Consider the following 19,117-nt stretch of genomic DNA (forward strand, 5'->3'; position numbering starts at 1 on the left):
TTACTCTAGAGAAGATCGTGGAATCCACGAATCTGAAATGAAAGCAAACTAAAGAAATGAGCAAGAATTGGAGAAGACGAAGAAGTAGAAGCGAAGGTGAAAACCCGAGTCAAGTCAACACTTTTTGTCCAACGAGGAAATTTCAAACTTTTTTTCTCCACCTCTCAGCTAGTAATTCATTAAGGTCCTTGTTGTGAATTTTCACATATACAACCTGGCGGGACCCTGCACAATTCTTTCATTTAATTCATGGACAAAACAGCCAAAAAAATTGACCATTATAGATAGCCAAACACTGAAATTTCTATTTTTACTTTAATTATGCTAGATTTGTTTCGATATGCATATTTGAGGTCCATATTCACAGAATACAAGTCATCAAAATAAAATGAGTCAACGAGATTGTGTTTTCCTGCCGAGAGAGAGAGAGAGAGAGAGAGAGCCAACGAGAAGGGTATATACCTATAATCATATTATTTATCGTCAATAACGTGTGCCTTTCAAAATAAAATTAATATCACGCAGAAATAAACCAAGCAAAACAAGAAACTAATTAGCTGTTTAATTATTTGCAATATGCATTAACAATTTTCACTGGTGGGGCCCTCTAGAACGTGTGAAACAATCGTGTGGCAGAACCTTAGATCTTAATATAAGCAATTGTTTTTCGAGAAGAGTAAGTTGTATGTATTAGAAGAGACGAAAAAGCAATATTTTGAATGCTGACGCTGGAAGCAAAATTTAGAGAATTGGGAGAATCAGTACTCAAAAATCAAAACTGACACGTTGAATCTTGACAAAGAAAAAGCACTCGCATTTACGTCCTGTCGTCTTTATTGCCCAACACCCAAAAAAAAAAAAAAACACATACACACACACAAAATTTGCCAGTACCAGCCACTTTTGGAGGGCCAAAAAAACTGTGTATACTGACAAGAAAAGCCTGGATGGAGTGAACGAATTAAAGGCTATTTTTAGGAACAGATGTTGGTCGATCGATGTTTCTAATTTTCGGATTATGCAATGCAAAACCCTTCCATGTCGGACTCGTAAAAGCTGAAAGTTCACATTCCAAGTTAAAATTAAAACTCCGGCTACTCACCATGTCAGTGTAATGACTATCTTGCTCTATCCCTTAAATATATGGTAGAACATTCGATCCCTCACTCATGCAAATGAAGAACTCTTCATAATCAACCGTTAGTATTGTATAAAGTGTCTCTCTTTCCCTCTTTGACGTGCATGGCCTAATTGAAATTTTATATTTATACATTTCAAAAAAAAAACAACATCGAAGAATATACTAGGATACTAATAACTTCTGGTGATCAATTTTTCGACATTACGTTAACGACAATATCGAGTTGGAGAAGGGCGGGAGAATCACATTGCTCATTCAGATTGTTTAACGACCTTAATAAAAATGAATGCATGGAAATATTCAAAATAGAAAATTAATGGACATAAAGGTAAAACTAGATATCTTTTCCCCACATAAATTTTTTTAAATAGTTAGAATTATTTTTCCTAATATCAAAACCGTGTTAAAATGTGTTGTTTTATTGAATGAATAAAAAATGCACAGGACCTTATTTTTTAAAGTACCAGAAATCCAGAATGGCCCCGGTTTATTACTTATTTTTTAATAGCTGAGTTTCTTATAAATTTTATATTTGATAGGATATGAATTTTTCAGTCACATCTTTTAATTTTTAAAATTATAATACATAAAAAATATTTAATTTGTTTATTCTAGATATCGGTAGCGCGTAGAGTTATGTAAATCGGTAGATGACGAGTGATTGGAAATTTAAAACTTATCTTGTCTTTCTTATATTCTTACTCTTATTTCTTATGTATATTGTAAAATGTGTCATTTGTTACTGTTCATCTAAGTTGGATGAACAGTAAGAATTTTTGTTTGTACCTTTGTCTGTTTAAAGATGGATGAACAGTAACGATTTTTGTTTGTACTTTTATCTGTTTAAAGATCACGTGGGACTTGCAATGAAAATTAATTGTGAGACTCACAATAAAAAAAATGGTAGTGGATATAAAAGTCATGTTAAAATGATATGCATGAGACGTTGTTGGTTGCTTCTAATAAATTATATAATAAAATGCAAATAATATTTTCAAATGAAAGATTATTTTTTATTTTTGTGGCTTTTAATGATATAACCCATGTTATATAGGACAAAACCAAACCAACAATTCAAAAATTATTATATTTTGTATTATGATCATTTTATTATATTTATTAATGATATATTATTGTATATCAATGATAAATTTTTTATAAATTTTTAATAATAAATTTTGTATATTGTCAATATAAATTGATCATATTCTTAAATTTTAAAAAATTTAGTTCATATTTTCTGCACACAATTTTTTTTATTAGTGGGCCAATTTATCCTTTATTTTTTGATATACATGGGTAAAAAATTATAAACTATGTAGACATAATGTAAAGTCTAATGGGATTTACTGTTCATCAACACTCTTTTGAACAGTAACCCCCTTCTTAAACTTTTTTAAAAAATATTTTTTCTGTTTTTTTTTTTACTTTTATAGTTGAAAAGATTTGAGAAACTGTGAGAAATGCGATTCGTGCACTTTCTTTATTAAGAAATATAAAATATTTTTTTAAAGATTGGATGTTTATTTTTAATTTTTTAAAATATAATTATTATCTCTTTTTCAAAGTACTCTTATTAAATAAATTATTTTATATTTATTTTAGAATGAAATGTGCTATTAAATTGAAATAAATGTTAAAAAAATAGGATTAATTTAAAAATAAATAATTATTTTATTGAGAATGAAATTCAATTAAAAATAATTTATATTTTTTAATAAAAACGGTGATTGATAAATAGCACCACCACCAATCTCATACTTGAATCACTTTTTATAGGTAATTGATGGTTTTTTGAAAAAGTATTTTTATATAGAAAGCGGGCTGTTAATTTTTATTTTCAAATTTTTTATAAATAGAGAAAAGAGTTACATATAAAAAAATTATCTTTTAAATATGATACATTTAATAAAGGTAAATTAATTTTTTTCTTTTTTAAACAAAACTAATTATTTAACTATATTTTCTTAATTACGGTGAGACAATTAAAAGTGATAGGAGGACATAGTATAATATAGGCTATGTTATTTGCTTAATTTAAAATTATTATATATATATATATATATATTAGTTTTGGCTATAATTTTAATTTAAAAATGCTATTATCATATAAATTTAAAATAAAATAAAATTTACATCTTTTAATATACATGATTCTCTTACGTATATTAAAAAGCTACCCTTTATGAAGAGAATAACACGTTTCAAAATAGAAATTACTGCTTAGATTTTTATTTATATGGGACCAAGAATGATGGATTTAGGAATACTTTTTAAGGGTAAGTTTTTTTCTTCAACTAACTATGGGGAAGAACATAATAGGAATTATATTTTTTAACTTGATTTTAAAATTTTCCCACATACTAATAGAAGAAAAAGTGCAAATGTACATACTTTAAGAAAAGATAAGTAATTATTTTTATCTTTGATACATATGAGCAAAAAAAATTTAATATAGATTAAATTATTATTTAAAGTTTAATTTATGTAAATTAACAAAATATGATATTTTGAACACATAAAAATAAATTATTTTCTCAATTGGTTAAATTAGATATGTAATTTTTTAATCTTATATAAGGTATTATTTTTATCTTTTAATTTTATAAAGGTTCTTTTTAATTCCTTAATTTTAACACTGTTAGTTTTATTAATAAAAAAAATTTTGTATTGAACTTTTAAATATTAATAAAATATCTTTAAATGTTGACATCCTAAGTTTAATTTTTTAAAATAATAATTATTAATATAATAAATAATCATTTAAAATTAATAATATTAGGAGTTAGAAGAATGAAAATATACTTCATAAAATTTAAAGACCAAACTGAAAATTTTATATAAAATTAGAAGATTAAAAGAAAATTTTAGCCTTTTAAATTATATATTTTGTTTTTATCTTTCAAATATTAAAATATCCTGTGCAAATGAATCTAGTTTCTTAGAATGATCATTGGGCAAGAAAATATCTTAGAATCATCGCTGTTTCTATCCGAACAGTCTAAGACTTGCTGGGTTTGGAAGTTACTCGAGGAGCACGTGCTGGCGTTGGATGACTTATTTGCTTTGTTATCTTAACCTGCTTGACTCTTTTTTTGTCGTTTTGTGCTTGTTCCATGATCGTCCACTTTCAATGAAATTTGAAATGAATTATCTTTTGGCCGGGGGGGAAAATATCTAGCCTCCACTGTCCATTAAAATGAACAGTGCTTTATTATTATTCTTCAAAAAAGAATTGAAAATATCAATAAGATTTAAGTATATTAAGTTAATAATTAAAGGACCATGGTAAGCTATTCCTTTTTATTTGTCATGCCATTACAACTACAGAAATTGGCAACAAGATTGGGATTACGAAACAAAAAGAATTGGTCTCTCTCACAACGTACGAATCCTGGTTCAAATCTCACTGGAAAATACTCCCTTAATTTTAAATTATAAAATATTTTTAAATAAAATTTTATATATTAATAAATCTCAAAATACACTTAACAACCTTATCCTTTCAAACAAAAATATAAATTTTTAAAAATATCAATCATTTAATATATTAAAAAAAAAGAAATAGAAATTAATTATAGAAAAAGAGAAAGGATAATATTAAAATTAATGTATTTAATAAAACCTTAATTTACTAAAGTATCTTAGATTTTGAGATGAAAAATCTCCTTTAAAAGTGTCATATAGTTTGCGACAGAAGGAGTATATTTATATTTAATGTCCAATCTTGTCTTAAACATGATGGTTTATGATTAAAAGTTCATGAACTCATAAAAGTTTACTTCTGTTAATAAATAATTATTAAAATATAATTATAATATAATTTAAATATGTTAAAAATATAAATAATTAAAATTAAACTCATCTATATTGATAAATTATCATATACAAGACATAAAAATTTTAAAATAGGAGAATTTATTTTTGGTATTTTTGTTTTCTTTTATATTAATATTAGTTTTTGCATTTCAAGTTTTTTTTTCCTTTGAACCATATCCTATAAATTTTAAAAATTAAATTCTTTATAATATATACTTAATTCGTTCAACTAAAAAAAATTGACAAACTTAACAAGTTTAATCAGGCTTGCATCTAATCTAAGTTTATAAATTAGTCGATACAAGTTCATAAGTTAGAAACGTTAAAAATGATAAACTTGAAAATAAACTTGCTAGTTTAATTGAATTTATATTTAGTTTAAGTTTATGAATGAGTTAACACAATTTTATAAATTGAAAATGTAAAAACGTTATTCATAGAGTCAATTTGAGACTTTGACAACTATACCTATATGAGTAATAAAAAAAAATACATAGGTTGGCACATACTAAAATATACAAAAAGTGATTATTTTTTGCTTGATGTGTAAAAATTTCTTTTTTTCCCCTTAAGTATGCTATCTGATCTTATTTATAACTCATTTTTAACATGTTTTACTAGAATTAAGAAAAACTTTAATTTTATTAACTTTGTTTTAAAATTTAATAAGTTTTCACCTTCACCCCTAATAAATATTTTTAAATCTCATTACTAATATTTTTATTCAAAGTATTTAATAAGGATAAAAATATAAATAGGAGCACTGAAAATTAGCAAGTGTCCTTTTTATAGAACAATATTTTTTCTCTTCCTACCCTATAAATAGAACTAGAGGAGTAATGTGTAAAATTTTATTGTTAAAAGATCATACTCAATTTTTATTTCTGTGATTATTTTATTATTAAAATAAAAAAATAGAGATAAAAGAATACTAATTACATGTTTAGTATTCTTTTCGTCCTAAATTACAGGGTACTTTTAAATGAATTTTTTCTTTTAAAAATATAAGATAATTTAGGTAAATTAAGATTTTATTAAATGTATAAATTTTAATATTACTATTTCTCTCTTTATAATTAATTTATATCCCTTCTCCTTTAATATATTAAATTATAAATATTTTTAAATTTTTTATTTTTATTTTTAAAAAATAAAGCTGTTAAAAATTTTTAATAAAATTTATTGATATGTTAAATTTTATTTAAAAATATTTTATAATTTAAAATGAAGAGGGTATATTTTAAAAAATAAGACAGATGCTTTTTTTTTTAAATACTTTTCTACCTCTTAATAAATGATCATACTTTATACTCATGTGAACAAAAATGCATGCTAATTAACTGTACGAGAGAATCCACCGTGGCCATCCTTAGTGCATGAGGCCTCTGGTGACATACAGGAGGAGGACTAACACGTGTAATGCTCTAAAAACAACGGATAGCTGCGGTGGTGCCACGCGTCAGAAGGATCGAAAGAATGAAAGGAACGCAAAAACAAAGGGAAGCTAATCTAATCAAATCAAAGGGTCATAGTAAGCAGCGTGAGCCCGTGAGAGGTAGATGACAATGGAGCCGAGGGTTGGGGATCAGGTAGAGCGAGGGATGAAGATGAAGGTGATGGTGGCCATTGACGAGAGTGATGGGAGCTTCTACGCGCTTAAGTGGGCCCTTGATAACCTCTTTGTCCCCATGGCTGCCGTGGAGCCGCTCACGCCAGATCCAGGCCCCCAAGGGAACCACAGCTCGCTGTTTCTCGTTCATGTTCAGCCCACCCTTTACCCCCCAGTCTACCCCGTCGGACCGGGTTTGTTTCTCCTTAATTTTTCCTTACCTTTTTTTTTCGTAATTTAAGTAAGACCCTTAAAAAAAAAAATTCTAGTTTAGCCTCCAAGTTGTGGCTCCCATTTTAATTTTGTTCCTTTTGCCTCTAAGAGATTTGGATTTTTAAAAAAAGAAATCGTTAAGAAATTGTTTAAGCAAGAACTATTTGAAGAGTCATTAATGGATTTGAATTGAAGTGAAAGTGTGGTGTTGTTGGAGGGATGAACAGCAGCGTATGTGGCGCCTGCAGTGATGGACGCGGTGAAGAAAGCTCAGGAAGAAATATCTGCCAGGATACTGACCCAGGCATTACAAATGTGCAAGGACAAGCAAGTAATTTCATTAATCACTGAAAAATGATACACAGATTAGTGGATATTAAAAATTTAAGATAAATATTGGATAAAAACGTGTATTGATAATGAGCAGGTGAGAGCAGAGAGCGTTATTATGAACGGAGATCCGAGAGAAATGATATGTCAAGCTGCAGAGAAAATGCAAGTTGATATGCTCGTCATGGGTAGCCGCGGCCTCGGCACCTTCAAGAGGTTAAGTATCTCATATACTATATTGTATATGTAGTTCAATTGCGATTGATTACCCAACAAAAAAAAGGGGGGGGGGTTATAATGAATTTGATTGGGTGGGATGGCAGGGCAATTCTGGGAAGTGTGAGCGACTATTGTGCACATCATGCAAAAACTCCAATCCTGATAGTGAAGCCTCACATGGAGCTTCACCACAAGCACTAGTCCCGTCTCATGGGTCATTCCCGAATCAGCGGTGCATGTGTACCCCTTTTTCTTCCAGACATACTTTTTTTTTTTAATAATTTCCCTATATAATGTGTGTGTGTGTGTGTGTGTGTGTGTGTGTGAATTCACAATATTAGCTGTTGTGTGTATATACTGCCGAATACATTAGATTAAAAGAATAAAGGCAGGCTTGGGAGGAAGTTTTTCCGTGTCATTCGATGTTGCCACAATATTAGAATTGCCAAACGTAGGCATTATACCAGAAAGTCCAAATGCAACACATAAACACTCTTGTCTTGGAACAGCAAGAAGTAAATTAATCATGTAGTCTTTATATCTCTACAAACTTTTTGTTTTTAATGTCTGCTTTTGTAAATAGATGTATTTTTTGGTGCAGAGTTTGAAAAATAAGCCACAATGTTACAATTTATTATAGATTGTACACGTACGTTTTAAAAAAGTTGACAATTTTAAAATGTTAATGCACTTGTTCTCATCTAAGTCCCCCCCCCCCCAAAAAAAAAAAAATCCGACCTCAATTTGGGTGCTATGAAATGACTGATGTGGCAGACGGAATTTTGAATTGGAAGTAAGAATTTGGTGGTAAACCTCCTCTTACTAACGGTCACGTTTACATGTTAAAATAAAATAGATTGAAAAAAATAAAACCAAAAACAAAATAATTAAAAGAAATAAGTGAGAACATTTATAAAAAGATGAGTAATCTAGTTTATATAATTGAGAATCATAATTCATGAAATTTTCAAAAGGTGTGATGATTTTTATATTTGTAATATATATTAATAAATTTTATCATATTTATCATAAGGAAAAGAGTATTGTTAGCTTATTTTGATTTTGATTTTTTCAATCTAATCTATTCTATTAACTAAATGGGACCAAATGGACCCGCACATGGATTGTTTGATAAAATCAAATGGTCGTTAACCCCTCTTTCTCTGTATAATTATTAATTTTCAAAATGAGATGACGATAATGAAGAAGAAATTAAATTGGTCTTAAGATCTCCATGTTTTGGGCGTTCCATCCGTACTTGATGCTCGTTATATAGAGACATAGGATAGATTTTTTGTTTAATTCTGAGACTCACACGAATTTAACAAGCCCAAACTGAATTTCCTCCCTAAGCATATTACTGTTGGCCCCTGGTGGAAAATCAAAAGCTGCTTGAATCATGCAAAAAAATATTGTCTTTAAAAACTATTTTAATAATATTGAGACTGTCCTTAAAAACTATTTTAATAACATCGAGACAACAGGTCGATAATTTTTCAAGATTAAACATGCACATCCTACACAAGCAAGGCAACAGAATAACAACACTCATAGAAAAGAAACTCATATGAACACAGGACATAGTCAAGGCAAGGGAGGGAAGAAGTAACTCAAAAACTCAAGGGCCTAGCACTTTATTCTATCTACACCCATGCCTATATATAGGTTGAAACCATAGACATAAACATTGGACTAATAATCATCTGATTAAACATCATTAAGCCTCGATTATGCACACATAAAATGTCATTAATTTAGAGTTGTTGGGGAACAAACAAGTTTAAGAAATTTGGTTAAAGCCAGAAAATGGTTGTGGTTCAAATCTAAATTTCAATCAATCAAAAAACAAGGTTTTGAGCTCATTTAAATAAATAATTATTTATTTTTCAAAAATAATTTAATAAAAGAAACCTAATGCCTCTTGAGCTCGTACGCAAGGGGCAAATCAACTATTCTCAACTATAATTGTCCTAAATTGTCCTGTTTCGTGAGCATAAACTCACTATTCTTTCATTTTATTTTTTTAATATTTATATGCTAAGAATTTTTTTCATTTTGAAAATTTAAACAATGTGAGACTTTTTTTGACAAATACAATTACTACGATAATTACTTGATATAAAGTTTACATTTTTTTTATTAATGCATACTAATACATCGATATTGACATTTTATAAATTTTTAAGATTATCTCATCATCTGGCGCTTCATCCCCGGCAGTCGTGCACCGCAAGGGTAAGGTCTACACGTATTTGCAATGGATATACCAGCACAGCCCAAATCCTGGCACGTGTCCAACATTTTACCACGCGAAAAAATACAATTTATGGATCCGGGGCGGTGAACCGGAAGGAGTTAGTTGGTGGCAAAGCAAAGCGAGCGATCATTCCAAGCAGCTCCATCTTCTTAATAATAATAGAGAACCGCATATATCCAAGAGAAATGGAGGCGGCTGCAGCGGTTAGCGGTGATCAGGTGAGTGCAGGTACAGGGAAGGATGGGGTGGAGAGGAGGACGCAGATGAAAGTGGTGGTGGCCATTGACGACTCTGACGGTAGCTTCTACGGCCTGAAGCGGGCCCTCGATAACCTCTTCATCCCCATAGCTACTGTGGGCTCCGCCACTCCTAAAGCCACCCTTGAGAGCTCGGGTATGGTGTTTCTGGTTCACGTGCAACCCAAGTTCTTAGAAGAATATGGACACCCCATTGAAGCCGGCGGAACCGGTTCGTATATCCTCTTGTCTTCCCCTATCATCACCTTTTCTTTCTCGGATTCAATATTCGCGGCAAACTATATATATGATTTCAAAAACAGCGGAAATTTGGCATGAACAGTATTTGATGCAACGGCAGCAGAGCTGGATACGGTGAAGAAAGCACAGGAAGAAGCATCTGAGGCCTTACTGTGTCGAGCATTACAGATGTGCATGGATAAACTGGTATTGACGAACCCAGTCATCTTCCAAGTTGAATCGTTGGGCCCTTGAATTTGAATCATTAGATATTGATGAGGATATACAACAGGTGAAAGCAGAGACCATAATTGTTAGAGGAGATATGTCAAGCTGCGGAGCAAGTGCATGCTGATCTCCTGGTTGTGGGCAGCCGTGGCCTTGGCCCGGTTTTCAGGTAATTAATTTTTCCAATTCTGCAGCACTTGACCCCTTTGAATGCCAGTGATTTTTCAATTAATACACAAGTCATTACATGTATAGTTTCATACTATCAATACAGAAGATTCATAAGCGAATATTTTTCGGTTCAAAGATGGCTGGAAGCTGGGATGAGCTGATAGAAAATAATATTTATAACCAGCCAATCACTTGTACTGTGTATTGTCGGGCATTTCTAGGAAGTGTAAGCGATTACTGCGCTAATCAAGCGAAAACTCCAGTCCTCATAGTGAAACCACCGACGGAGCAGTTACCACCCTCCTGATTTATATGAAAGCAGAGTGCAGTTGGGCTACTGTGCACCGAGATAAATAATAGGTCCTTTTTCGCATTGTACATATTGCATGGACTTGATTGTGTGACCCTTGCACCATGACGAGGTTGTTTATTCCCCTTCACAATATCGTGACGAGCTTTCATTTGTGGGGAAAACGACAAGAGTTGCAGAGAATTATTTTGGTTCTTTTTGCAAATAACGGGCCTAAACTTCTGCAAGTTGTAAATTTACCCGAACTAACCATGAAATTATTGTCAATTAAATGATCTCCTAATACTCGTCGTACAGACTGCTGAAATGAAACCTCCCATACTTGCCATCCTCATGGTACTCTATTTATGAGAAGAAAAAGGGCTAAAATTTACCCCTCAATTATTTCTTCCTCGGACACTCCACTATTAAAAAAATTCAATTTAATCTTCAGTTGACTTAAAAAAAAATTTAAAACAAGAAGACAAAAAATTTCAAAACAAGACCCCTAAAATTACAAGTATCTTATAAACAAATTAATATCAACTAACTTTTTAAAATAATGATTGATCAAACATTTTGGAAATAACGTTTGTATCCCCATATTTATATGTTATTTAAAAGATTTAATTGATATTAATTTTCTTATAAAATAGTTATGTATAATTTTGTGTCATTTCTATAATTTTTAAGTCCTTTTTGCAATTTTCTGTACTATATGTGCAATTTTATGTCATTTTAAGTCCTTTTTGTAATTTTATGTGTCATTTTCTATACTAAATGCTCCTAAAAAAATAATTATGGAACAAAAATATCCTTTAACCCAAGAAAAATATTTCAGGCAAAGATTGAGCATGGACGCATTACTTCTTCGTGCATCATAGCGAGCATGGAACTTTCAGAATACCCGTACTGAAGTTAACACTATGTTGCATTAGTTCAATTTATTGTGTTTGGAAACTGGGAACGGAAGGTCAAGCGAACAAGTTAAAAATATCTCGTTCGGCCTAAAGTCAAAATTAATCATTTTTGATTGAGACATAGAATCAGAGGCAACAGAGCTCACAACGAAGTGACAGTTAACTGACAGACAAGATAGTCCAATCACTCCACCATCATATCTGCAATCGAATTTTAACACAACTAAATTATTCAAGACATTTTACTGCCACCGTATGGTAGATTTAAAACCAATGAAAAGAAACTACCTATTTTTCCCACCCGCCTAATCTCGTCCCTGGGTCATAGTTTGTGAACAGCCGGAACTCATTTCCAAGTTTGCTGGTGTGATGAGGTCTAAATCCACAAGGATGCAAACCCAGGACCTCAGCCGCCCTTTCCTTCTGCACTTCACCTGCAATCAAATGGAATAAAGCAATTTAAAAGGCCCAAATATTGTTTTAGCAAAAGTAATACCTTACATTATCTCAGGACAAAGACAGGGGATATGCCCTCCTCAGACAGACTTAACTCTTTGGCTTGTAATTTCTAGCTTTTAGCTAGCCTTCTCCAATCAACCAAAAAAAAAAAAAAAAACTTACATTCACTGGCCTCACTACGCACATTCTTTTAGCAATATGTAATCATTCAGCGCAATGATTCAGTCCACAATAAAACATTAGATAGCTGTGAAGGAGAATTTTACCGGTGAGTAGTAGCATATATGACTCTCCACGTTGTTTGAGGAAAGAAATCGTTTGAGCAACTTTCTCCAAGCACTCTTTGCTCTATCACCAAAAAAGTATTCACAAGTCGTAACAATGAATTTCAATCATTTACTGAAGGTGCTTCTACAACAATAATTATGAGGGGATATGCAGAAAGTTTCGCATGAATCACAATGAAACGCAGCAAAACCTCAAGAAATATCATAGCTTTGGATGCATCGACTAATGGAAAAGCAAGTTTTTCAGTTTTTATATCATATGCAGCTCAACTCAATGAACAGTGCTAAATATCCCCTGTTTTGTCAATTTGTCCAGCCCATTAGATCTTGTACTGCAGAAAAAACAAACTTTCTACGATATGTAAAACAACAGCGCCTCAATCATTTCTAGTCTTCTACAGAGTTCGTGCACAACTGAAAATAATGGAAGTAGAATAAAGTAATAACAGGAAAAGGTTAAGAAGCATAGCAATTTACTGTAAGTAAACTTTCAGCAGTAAATTCTCACCAAATAAGGAGGATCCGCAACTACAACTTTGAAGACGCTCTTCAATCCCGAAGGTAACTCTTCAGGTTTGTTGTAGTCATAATATGTGTAATCACTGCCGTATCGCTCAAAACGTTTGTCATACTCAAGAAGTTGAAGGGAAATATTCGGATGCATTTTCTAAACATAAAAGAAAAATCGGATGAGTCAACATATTGGACAATGAACCACTTTTCATTACATAATTTAATTTAATATCGGTAAAAATGAAGCTTGCGTTCGTATTGTAATAGTAAAACTGTAGTATATCCAACGTGAAATTCAAAAGGCCCTGCTAACATTAGGAGGGGGAAAATTTTCTCGATGAAAGTTGTTATGTATGAGCACAAGTCTTAAAGTCAAGACAACTCTATTTGAAAGATAAAAGTTCACTTCCAGTAAGTCCACTTCGGCCAACTGCCAGTTACAACCCTCCGTGGGTCGCCTTCTCTCTAGTGTCCTCAGTCTTTCAATGGAAGAAACAATGTTATGAATCTACACTGAGAGTGAACTTATAAAGCCCACTTCTCTAGCCAGATATAAAGACTCATAACAAAAACCTCTTAGACTAATCGCTGAAAATATCAAATCTAATCAGATAAAGCCAAAAGAATAGTCACGACTCTCCAATTTCATTGGACAAGTAGCATTAAAACAGGAACACACTCGCAGCCGGAAGGAAAAGAAATAAGTTAAAATCGGGAATGACCTTAAGATAGGCATAAAGAGTAGGACAAGCAATGCAAGCAACTCGAGAATCGTCGCTGCCATGGCAGAGAGTAATAACCTCCTCAGCTAACGTCGTTGCGGTTTCTGCACTGTACCAGAACTGGCTCAACCTCCAATCTTCGGATACCAAAGTAACCTCCGAGTCTCCTTCAGTTGCCACATTGGAATCGGCGACGGAGTGGTTCTGGTCGGCGAGAAATTCTTTGAGGGCGGCTAGGGCATGAGAGCTCAAAACCGGTGGGTCGTCGTCGTCGTCGACCGAGGGGGAGGAGGACTCGCTGAGTTTATTGACAGAATTAGGGTTCAGTTCAAGTTGCTCCATCCCTGTAACCTTCGAAGCTCTGGCCAAAAACAAAGAAACCTTCGAAGCGAGAAATGTTGTATTTTACCATATTGAGTAGCCGCCAGCAGAAGTCCGGCTTTAAGGGTGGCTAGCAAGAGTCGAGGGAAAAAATGGAATAGAAAGTTCCTTTTTTCATTTTCTATATAGAATATTAAAAATTTAATTAGACATAAACACTGAACAGTATAATTGCCCCTCAGGTTCACAAGATCCACTATTTTCATCGGTGTTCGGTAGCATGGTCCACTAGAGTCAGGATGGTGTTTGACTTCTCAAGTGGTAGAAAGCATGGTATTGAAACCCGGACCGGACCGGCCGGATCAACCCGGAAACTGGTGATCCGGTCCCTTGTCCGGTCTGGGTTTACTCCTAAACCGGTAACGAAATAAACCGGTGTAACCTGGTCAACTCGGGTTCAACCCGGTATAACCCGGTGGGTTGACTGGGTTAACCGGGTTATTTTTTTTTTGAGTTTTTTTTTCATTTTTTATTTTTCAGAGTACTGAATTTAGAAATAAGATAACAAAAAAAAAGTACAACTAAAGTCAAAAAATAAAAAATTAGAGATAGAGCACGCTAAGTCCAATTCAGATTTTCAGACAGCATTTATTTTGGCCTTTCATTTGTGTCTCTCCTCTCTCACCCTAATCTAATCAGTGTCTCTTCTCTAGCTTAGTCCCCGTCTCTTCTTCAGGCTCCAGCTCTATCTCCATCTTTTCTCCAACTCTATCTCTGTCTTTGCTATCTTCATCTCTTCTCCAACTTAGTCTCTGACTCTTTGTCTTTTTTCTAGCTCAATCTCCGTCTCTTCTCCAACTCTATTTCCATCTCTTCTCTAGACTTTTGAGATTGAAGAGTTGTAAGTGTAATAAATCATGATAGATATTTAAAATATTATATTTTATTACTGTTAGACTTTTGAGTGGTTGAATTTAGTTGAATATTTTTATAATTAATGTCTTTTTATTTAAATTGTATTATTTTAATCATGACCGGTTTGCCACCGATTCAACCTCCAGTTCAACTCTAATTGAACCACTAACCCGTGACCCAGTGCCATAACCGGTTCAATGACCGCTCCGGTTTTACGTACCTTGGTGGAAAGAACAGAAAGGGATTCCAGGACTTCTAGATTATAATGATCAATATTGATATATCATAATATCAAAATACTATGTCATAGTTATATTCATCCGTCAAACTAATATTCATACCAATTTTTTTGATTTCATTTTTATATTTTAAATGACTAAATTAAAATGATTTGGTTTATTGGCTGTGCATCAATTTCATTCTTACTATGTATCACACAATACGCTTTTCCATCTATTCAAATAGGACCTGCGGTTACACAAGTTTTCGAGGTTTCGAGGGTTTTACTTCTGCTCGCAGATGTAGCTTGGCACCTCTTCCGTTTCTCCGTGTTTGAATGAACTTTTCAACGGCAGACAACTTTCAATATGGTGAGATATCATGTACTTTCATTCTCCCAAAACTCAGCCCGAGCACCTACTCATCACCGTTGTCAATCCAGAATTTCACAGGCCATTGACCACTATCAATGCGATAGAGCCCCGATGGTAAAAGATCCAAAACCAAGCTTGGGTGGCGTTCACCTTATAACTCAAGCCACAAACCAGGATAAACACTACGGTTAACAGCAAAGGCATTTCTCCCTCGACCTAACCGAGCGATCCAAGATAACAGTAGAGAAATGCACTATATTTATATAGATCAAACCATAAACTAGCAAAATTCGAAAGTTTCATTTCAATATTAAAGCTTAAAGAAAAGGCATCAAAACTGCAGTCATAATAGGAAAGACATTTTACGACGGAAAAGCTACAATTATGATTGGTTCCACTACCACAAAAAAGCAGTCTTTATCAGGATATTCAAAGCACCAAAAAGCCCCAAGGAAGAACCCTCTCTAGCGCAACCTCCTTGCTTCTCTTTCAGACTCAAGAAGGGTGAGAATATCTCCTTCTCTCACTGGTCCTTTCACATTCCTCATGATGTACCGGTTGTGATCATCCAAAAACTTGACTCTAACCTGAGTTACCTGCCCTCTGGATCCAGTACGACCCATAACTTTAACGACCACGGCATGCTTCGCCTGAGACTCCATCCTGCCCGACACAATTAACAATCACGATGGGAAACAGAACAAGGATTAGGAGATATATCAAACATTGCACAGGTGAGAAAAATGAAAAGTGGAAGGACATGTCACAATCTAAAACAACTCAATCATGGCTCTTCCATGATCAGTATTCAAAATAACATATTCAGCAGCTGACCAAGATATCCAAAGGACAGGGCAATAAAAATCAATTTCTACCAAAAATGCCTACAGCTCCCATGGTTAATAGTTAACGTGAGAACCAACAGTATCCTCACGAGAGCTATGACCTCATGTCAGTATGTACATTCCTCGGCACAAACATCCAAGCTCATTGAACTATGATATAAAAAATCATTAATGACTGAACATTAAAGCAAACATCCATGATCCATCAGCAATTAAGCAGCTCTTTTAAAAAGACAAAACCCCGTATAAAGTATTGATTATCGAGAGAACCGCATACAAAATAAATTATTGTGTTCCCAGACTTGGAAGATATTTTTTATTTAATTTTCCTCAACACCAGCATAGCCCAAGTCAAAAGCGAGCACACCCTGATTTCCCCCATCTACAAAAATCTGACGCCACTCAAACAGCAACTGTTTTCTACAGAGAAAGATCCCAAAATCGCCACGAACTCTAAAGACATTTCAGTTCGACTTAACAGTAACCATAATCAGAATGAAAATACATGCACACGGCATGTTACAGTAAGTCAAAAACAGAAATTGGATGCATTAAAAAAAACAGAAATTGGAAGAGTTGTTGAACGCATTCAGATTAATATTTCGAATGAAAAAGATCACCTAGGCAGCGGTAATAGGACTCATAACACACCTGATCCAGTAAACGTGAGGGATGCGAGGCACGGAAAAGTGTGGGCGGCGCTACTTCGATTTCACCTGCAAACGAGAATCGAGCTGCAAAACCCTGATTGAAATTTATAAGGGCCCTTCGTTCATCAAATTACGATTTTGCCCTCCTATTTGTTATTTTTTCATCTTTCCACTGGGCCGAGCGCATTTTGCATCTAGCCCGGTGTGTTTTCTGGAGTAAAAGTTGCATTCATACATCATAAAAAAATGATTAAAGCTTATTTTAATTAAAGGTGTTAATTAGAACGGGTCCTTTAAGACTCAAGAGTCAGGGCCTAAGCAGGTTAATCTTTTTAAATTTAATTATATCTTAAGACTTTATTTTTAGCAGTTTGGCCCTGACCTTTAAGGCTGAAGGGCCGACCCTCAGGGCCTCGGTCCTAATTATTTTTTAATTTTTAATTTTAAAATTAAAAAAATATATTTAAAATATTAAAAATTAAAAAAATTATCTTTAGAATTCAAACAAAGTTTTACACATCACATTAAATCTAGAAAAATAAAATAAAATTAATTCACACAACAAAACTTTTAAGTCTGATAAAAAAATAACATCTCAAAATTAACTCCGACATCAATTACAAGTTGGTAGCATTATCATCTAAATTTTGATGATTTTTATCATCATCAATATCAATATAATTTGATCGTTCTCCTTGTAGATCCTCATCTATAACAAATATGTTAAGCTTTTCACATCTTCTTTCTCCATTCTCGTTATTTGCAATAAATAATAAACCAAAATCATAATTTCAAGGCATTTAAAGAATGCAAAAATATTCAAAGTAAGTAAATAATAATGTGTGTTTTTACTTTCTAGATTAGAGAGTGAGTGTTAAGCTTGAGTGATGTGATGTCTTCTTTTTGTTTATTTTTTTTATGTTGTTTTTTTCAAAAAAAAAATATTAGGGCTTAAAAGGGCCAACCCTGACCCTAAAGGGTTGACCCTTTTATTTTTAGACTTAAAAGGATCAGTCCTTTTAAGCTTGATTTACTTTTTTAAAAACTAAAATAACGACCTGGATCTCAATTTTTTTTGGACTTAAAAGGCCTGTAGGGGCTCGACCCTAATTGATAACTTTAATTTTAATCCTTCAGTTATCCAAAAGGTTGTGGAGTATCATAAACTCAATTGTAAGTTAATTCTATCTCTCAATATTAAAAATTCTTACTTCTATCACTCTACCATTCTCCTCCTCATTAGTTAGTGGGCTCCATAATTATTTTTTAATATTTTTTTCACCTTCTCCCCCTTATCTCCTCTCTCAACTTCCTCTTTATGTCTTTCATCTCCCTCTCACACGCTCATGAAGATGGCATGCTTGGTGGTTTTAGGTGTGGCCCTAGTTGGAGCACCCATGGCCAATGCCATCACTTGCGATCAAATCATGAGCAACATTATACCATGTCTCACTTACCTCTCGACACCTCACTTGTGGTTAAGTAAACCTCATCACCTTTTTTCTCTCTCGCATTCTCTCTCCTCTCCCCCCCCTCTACCCAAGTTGCTTGCTTCAGAACCAGAGCAAGAAAGTCTTGAAGGCAATAAGTGTGGCGTTCTGTTAAGGATAAAGCCGATAATTTGGATCAAACTCAATGAGACAACCTAAATTTACTTAAAAAATTTAGGGTTGGGGCATAAAAAATAATATTTTTTTAATATTAGGGCCAAGCCCAATTGAGTTCGAGCTTTGCTTGAATACTTGAATAAAACATATTTTTATAAAATATAATAAATATTAATTAATTATTTAAGTTTCATATTATTTTATACTAAAAGACCATATTTTTATTATTAATAATCAATAAATATCAAAAAAATTTTAAAATATATTTTATCATTTATTTTTATAGTTTAAGACCCACTTAATTTTATAAAAAAATTAAGTCCTATACATCATTTGAGTATCAAAAAATATGTATTTTATATTTTTTTATAAAATTAGATAATTAATTTTAAAGTAAAAAATAAATTAAAAATAAAATTTGAGCATGTATGAATTATCGACCCTGCTATTAGACAAGCATAATAAATATAATAATGTCCTTGGATAATTATTTTATTATCATTCGCACTAGACTTGATTAAAAATTAAGAATA

At 32.6% G+C, this 19,117-nt stretch overlaps 4 protein-coding genes across 5 annotated transcripts; 2 read left to right on the forward strand and 2 right to left on the reverse strand.

The window, feature by feature from the left end:
- Positions 1-6,472: 6,472 nt before the first annotated feature.
- On the forward strand, positions 6,473-7,930 carry LOC129294669 (universal stress protein A-like protein). The gene is made up of 4 exons (XM_054933128.1): positions 6,473-6,763; positions 7,010-7,113; positions 7,210-7,328; positions 7,436-7,930. The coding sequence occupies exons 1-4, from the start codon at positions 6,520-6,522 to the stop codon at positions 7,530-7,532; spliced, it is 564 nt and encodes a 187-aa protein (XP_054789103.1). The 5' UTR covers positions 6,473-6,519; the 3' UTR covers positions 7,533-7,930.
- A 1,843-nt stretch (positions 7,931-9,773) lies between these two features.
- LOC129302191 (uncharacterized) lies at positions 9,774-10,784 on the forward strand. The gene is made up of 3 exons (XM_054940897.1): positions 9,774-10,056; positions 10,168-10,271; positions 10,357-10,784. Exons 1-3 carry the CDS (start codon positions 9,774-9,776, stop codon positions 10,417-10,419), a joined length of 450 nt encoding a protein of 149 aa, XP_054796872.1. The 3' UTR covers positions 10,420-10,784.
- Positions 10,785-11,665: 881 nt separating this feature from the next.
- LOC129302945 (uncharacterized) lies at positions 11,666-14,287 on the reverse strand. 2 transcript variants are annotated; one of them, XM_054941885.1, is made up of 5 exons: positions 13,654-14,287; positions 12,927-13,085; positions 12,398-12,479; positions 11,974-12,106; positions 11,666-11,873 (listed from the first exon to the last, which is right to left on the reverse strand). In XM_054941885.1, exons 1-5 carry the CDS (start codon positions 13,993-13,995, stop codon positions 11,687-11,689), a joined length of 903 nt encoding a protein of 300 aa, XP_054797860.1. In that variant the 5' UTR covers positions 13,996-14,287; the 3' UTR covers positions 11,666-11,686. The 2 variants fall into 2 exon arrangements, with proteins under 2 accessions (XP_054797860.1, XP_054797862.1); XM_054941887.1 differs by having other exon boundaries at positions 11,961-12,106; positions 13,654-14,280.
- A 1,476-nt stretch (positions 14,288-15,763) lies between these two features.
- LOC129323126 (40S ribosomal protein S28-1-like) lies at positions 15,764-17,137 on the reverse strand. Its single transcript, XM_054969702.1, has 2 exons — positions 16,979-17,137; positions 15,764-16,145 (listed from the first exon to the last, which is right to left on the reverse strand). The coding sequence occupies exon 2, from the start codon at positions 16,142-16,144 to the stop codon at positions 15,947-15,949; it is 198 nt and encodes a 65-aa protein (XP_054825677.1). The 5' UTR covers position 16,145; positions 16,979-17,137; the 3' UTR covers positions 15,764-15,946.
- Between the last annotated feature and the right edge of the window lie 1,980 nt (positions 17,138-19,117).

Source organism: Prosopis cineraria, unplaced genomic scaffold (assembly GCF_029017545.1).
Source record: "Prosopis cineraria cultivar Desert tree isolate PC_DT_omini unplaced genomic scaffold, ASM2901754v1 PC1, whole genome shotgun sequence".
Taxonomy (NCBI): domain Eukaryota; kingdom Viridiplantae; phylum Streptophyta; class Magnoliopsida; order Fabales; family Fabaceae; genus Prosopis; species Prosopis cineraria.